The following is a 5,146-nucleotide window of genomic DNA, read 5'->3' as shown; positions in this document are numbered from 1 at the left end:
ATTTATCTTAAACACTAGAATTACATTCAGGGTTGTGTGATGTTCACACTCTGAAAGGCAAGCAGGAAATGAGACTGACTGAAGGAAAGGCAGATTCCTGCCTCCACTCCCACTTACATTTGTCGCATGCTCATGGAAAAAGGAAGTAGGGGAAATGCCTCCCATGACTGATTGATTGATTTATAGATTTATTTATTTGATGGGGCGGGGGGGAGCAGCAGACAGAGGGCGAGGGGGAAGCAGGCTCCCCACAGAGCAGGGAGCCAGATTCGGGGCTCAATCCCAGGACCCTAGGATCACGACCTGAGCTGACGGCAGACGCTTAACCAAGTGAGCCACCCAGGCAACCCGCCTCTCATGACTTAAAGGGCTATTTTTACCTTTTTGTCCCTACCCTCTCCACTTGCATCCCTTCTCACTTCCAAAAAACAACTTAAGTCAGAAGATTTACTGGGCATATGATGCTACTCTACTGTCATCATACTCACTGATACGTATAATCAGTATAATCACTAATTTCATGAGGCTATAAATTCCTTGAAGGTTAATCCTACATTTTATTCAAAATTGATTCCTGAATATTTGATTATATTAAGGGAAAATGTGGATTTTGGAAAAGTGATAATGGCATTGTGGTGAGGTATTTTTTAAAGTCCTTATGTTATGGAGAACATTCTAGAATGACTGCAGATGATGTGCATAAATGTAATATGGAATCAGATGAAGGATTACAATGGCATGTGGATGGGGCATCTGATATGGGTTAGTGGTTATTGGGCAGGTGATAGGCACACATGATGCATTAAAAGTATTTCATAGATGTGTGTCTCTAGGATATGCCTGTGTATGTGTCAAAAATTCTCCATAAGAGCCATTTTCAACATGTGGATTTCTTACCCCTGCCCCAGTACTGACACACATAGGTAAGCACTTCCTCTCACGACTGAATGAATCACATGGAAGTACCAGGAGTGGTCTCTGATTTCTGTTCAAGAAGCTATAGGAGTGGGGACTGCTGAGCTTGTGGGAACCACCAGGACTCCTGGTCCAAAATACAGATGACTTGGTCAATTCTGACTTCTTTCAGCAAGTAGTGTGTGTAAACGTGATGCTAGCACTAGGGACACCATACAACAAGATAAAGCCTCTGCCATCAGGAAGCTTAGAGTCAGGGGCTAAAAGTCTAGATCCCTAAAAAGTTCACTCTAAATTTTGTTCACCAATACAATATATAGGAAAGCAGCAACTCTTTCAGAATTCAAGCTTTGCCCAAAGCCAGACTCTGAATTCCCAGAAGAGAAAGCTCAAGAGCCCTCCAAGGAGGATGTCTCAGCTAGTTAGAGAGCAGACAACCTTGCTTTTGATGAACCCCAGATGCCAAGAGAGGTGGGAGCTGGCACAGGACTGCAGCCACACATAGCATGGGACCTGTGCGTGCTCCTGTCCTCATGAGGCTGCTCCTCCTGCCAGGGAGGAGGACTCGGGTCCACAGCATCGATCTCCCACTAAGGCTAGCAGGAATGGTGGCCAAGGTTTACAGACATGGAATGTGGGGGCTGGGGGGTGAATTCAGAGAGCTAGAGAGGACAGAAAAACTTAAAGGGAAAAAAGGCCTATTTCCTGAAAGATGATAGTGGCTAAAAAAAATAAGTCATACACATATAATCACACACAGAAATACAGCATGCTGTTTGTAGTCCAATGTTACATTAAAATAAGCAGTTTAAAACCAGAAATTATAATACCATCCTAATTTTTAGTAACCTATATAATCATAGAAAAATGTCCATAAGGAGATACATGACATTATTGATAATCTTAACTTACTGGTTCTGTCGATGACTATAATTTTCTTTGTTTCTAGTCAATAGTTTATAAAATACTGACACCAAAGAACAATCATTTTGTAGTAAGGAAAAAACCTCTGAGAGCAAAAAGATGTCCAAATAAGTAATTGTACAACCACATGCTTGTCATCTACACTAACAGATGTTAGAATATCCTCCAATAAGAGGGTAGGTTCCCCTTTCCAGGGTTCTCTATACCTTTCAGGACGGAACTCTTCAGGCTCTGGCCAGAAATCCAGGTCTCGATGAAGAGTAAAGACTGGCACCATCACCACTGTCCCTTTGGGAATGAACACACCACTGACTTCCACATCTTTCTTACACACCCTCTCAAGTCTACCACCGATTGGGTATAACCTGAGAGTTTCATTCAACACCATGTCCAGATACTCCATCTGTACAAGGGCATCGTAAGTGGGTGGTGCCTGGAAGGAAAGAAACCTATTTTGATAAACTGAGATTTGGGATCAATTTCAACTCAGTCTATACACTACTACTGAAGTGTCAGGAATCACTAAGAGTTATTTATTTCAGCAAAGGATCTTAGCATTTAAGTGCATTTTAATATCTAGCATGTACTTTGACCTGCTCAGTGGCCCACTGACATGTGTCTACACATGTGACATGTCACTAGCGGAGACTGCTGGGACAGCCCCCTAAACAGGGCCTAAAATCCCTCTCACCACCATGTACTGGTTATTCTTGTGTAAACAAAACTGACTAAAAGCCTATAACCTTTGCTCTTACTTGCAATATGCTGAAGTCACTGTTTTCTTTCAAAAGAGGGCCCACACATCTGTACCAAGGAAAGAGAATGGGCAACAGAAAAAAATCCTCTATTCTGCATAAAATCTTCTAGGTGAAATATCCTGCTTCCTAGTTTTTGATGATATATATAAAGTTTGGAGAGAAGCACTATATTATGTAAAAATTCTATAAATAATTTGGAGGGAAACTAGTTCTTCTCTAACACAAATATGAGAAAAGATCAAGATTATATGGTACCATGGTATACAATTTCAGTTCTAGGAAAAGATGTAAAGGGAATAAGAACTCTACCCTCAACCCCACCCTCTGTTGCTGGAAGGGTCTCATAGTTGTTGCTTCAAGGCTGACAATAAACCAAATAAGCCGTTCCAGCCCCAGAGGCCAGGTGTCTTCATAAGCAGAGCATTCCAGTTTGTGCAGAGGTCTGAAAACTGTGGGCAACTGTGTCTATTGCTTGGTGTTATATTTAAGAGCCAATGTTGTAGAGGTTACGAGTTCTATCAGGATCTAGGCATCCTGGTTCATAGCTTGGCTTTTAGGTATGTGATGGTGAAAGAAAGTTCTGTTATGTCTCTGTAGTTCAGTTTCTGACTTGTTACACTGAGATAATTAGAGTTGACCCTTCATAGGCTGTGTGGCAGAGGCACTCACTGCTCACCCAGGATCCATGTAGACCCCCATAGTTCCCAGCCCACCTGAACTTAGGGGAAACCACTTCGAAAATGGGCTGTGATCTGAGGAGCTGTATATCAGTTCAGGGCCAAATACTGGAAAAGCAAGTGAGCAACACTGTCGTTCTTTATTCCCTGGCCAACATAAAGTCCTCACATTCTAGATAATGGACGTATAAGAAAGCAGAGCCTCTTTACCCTGTATCACCAAATATGTATGTGCAGCAGAGACTCCCTTCCTCAACTAATACCCACCGTGGACATGCAAATGTGAATCAGAAGTAAACTTTTGCTATGTAAACCCACTAGATTTGAGGGCTAATCTCTTACTAAGGCATAACAGAGCTTATTCTGACCTCTCTCCTCAGGTATGGCCCGCTCACCTTATTGGGGAAAGTCGCATCAATCTCCTCCTGCAGTTTCTGCTGGACATCAGGGTGAGTGGCCAATTCATAGGCAAAGAGGGAAAGAGAAGTGCTAGTGGTCTCGTAGCCCGCAAAAAGAAAGGCCATAGATTGGGCCACGAGCTCCAGATCAGACAGAGCTAGGAGAAGAAAGACTCTGGCGAATGCAAAACATCACAGTTTAGATGACAAGATATCCAAATGAAACTCCCAAGTCCCTTGGGGAAAATATGTAAAAGCAATTCACAATCAGACTAGGAGTGGTTTGCACTCTGAGATCTATCCTACAGAGCCAGGAAGAGGCCAAAGTTGTCTTGATCTGTTTATTCCCAAGGTCTATACTGTTCTTAGCCATCTGTTTCTGCTTACGCCACCCTCCCCACCAACACAAGTGTGTAATTTCAGGAGATGGCATTTCTTTTTTTTTTTTTTAAAGATTTTATTTATTTATGCGACAGAGATAGAGACAGCCAGCGAGAGAGGGAACACAGCAGGGGAGTGGGAGAGGAAGAAGCAGGCTCATAGCGGAGGAGCCTGATGTGGGGCTCAATCCCAGAATGCCGGGATCATGCCCTGAGCTGAAGGCAGACGCTTAACCGCTGTGCCACCCAGGCGCCCCGNCATAACGCCGGGATCACGCCCTGAGCCGAAGGCAGACGCTTAACCGCTGTGCCACCCAGGCGCCCCGAGGAGATGGCATTTCTGTCTCACATACGCACTGTTATCAGTCTGTCCCTGAAGAGTCCTAAAAGTACTTTAGCCATAAGTCACACAGGCTAGTCTTCTTCCCCAGGCAAAATTTACGTTCTTCTACAGCTTAATCTTTTTTTTTTTTTTTCAGAGAGAGTTCTCAATGCTAAGGCTTAATTGTCAGGAAATTCAATGATCTTTTATCTAAACATTTTAGCAGGAACTTAAGAGAACAGTATTGGGCTACAGATAAACTTGTTCAATGTGTGGTCCATGGACCAGCAGGATCTACAGTGTCTGGGTGCTTATTAGAAATGCAGACTCTCAAATCTCATCCTAGAACTATGGAATCAAAATCCGAGCTTTCACAAAATGTGATGAGATGCATGGATTATACCTTTGAGAGGTATCTGGTAATAGAAGACCTGGGGCACTACTCTTCAAGTGGATAATCTCAGATATGTACAAAAACTGTAACACAGACAAGAAGCTAGAAGAGGGGAGACTGATGCTAGGGTAATTAATGCCATTAAAAGAGCATAAGAAAGAATGTGTCAATAGAAGGGTACTGGCCAGCACGAAATACAGACAAACAGAATCCAGTGAGTGGATATAGCAATGCTCATCCAACCCTGGCTTGAATGTCACCTTGCTTAGGGAATAGCCCCACCCTGAATATAAATTGGCCTCTCTTCGATTTTCTCCTGGCAGAAACTAAGCATACCCAGGCTCTGATCTATTTGATTGGAACTGGATTAGGACCTTT

The 5,146-nt window shown here is 43.0% G+C and overlaps 1 protein-coding gene across 1 annotated transcript; it reads right to left on the bottom strand.

Annotated features, from left to right (window-relative positions):
• Positions 1 to 1,849: 1,849 nt before the first annotated feature.
• Positions 1,850 to 3,830, bottom strand: LOC117797980 (cytochrome P450 3A12-like; the record flags this gene model as incomplete). The annotated part of the gene is made up of 2 exons (XM_034650408.1): positions 1,850 to 2,272; positions 3,670 to 3,830. Coding segments are annotated over 2 exons (569 nt in total), but the record flags the coding sequence as incomplete, so codon positions are not given.
• Positions 3,831 to 5,146: the final 1,316 nt, after the last annotated feature.

This window comes from Ailuropoda melanoleuca, unplaced genomic scaffold (genome assembly GCF_002007445.2).
Source record: "Ailuropoda melanoleuca isolate Jingjing unplaced genomic scaffold, ASM200744v2 unplaced-scaffold2108, whole genome shotgun sequence".
Classification (NCBI taxonomy): domain Eukaryota; kingdom Metazoa; phylum Chordata; class Mammalia; order Carnivora; family Ursidae; genus Ailuropoda; species Ailuropoda melanoleuca.
The sequence above is the reverse complement of the archived record's forward strand: the minus strand, read 5'-3'. Positions and strand labels throughout refer to the sequence as shown.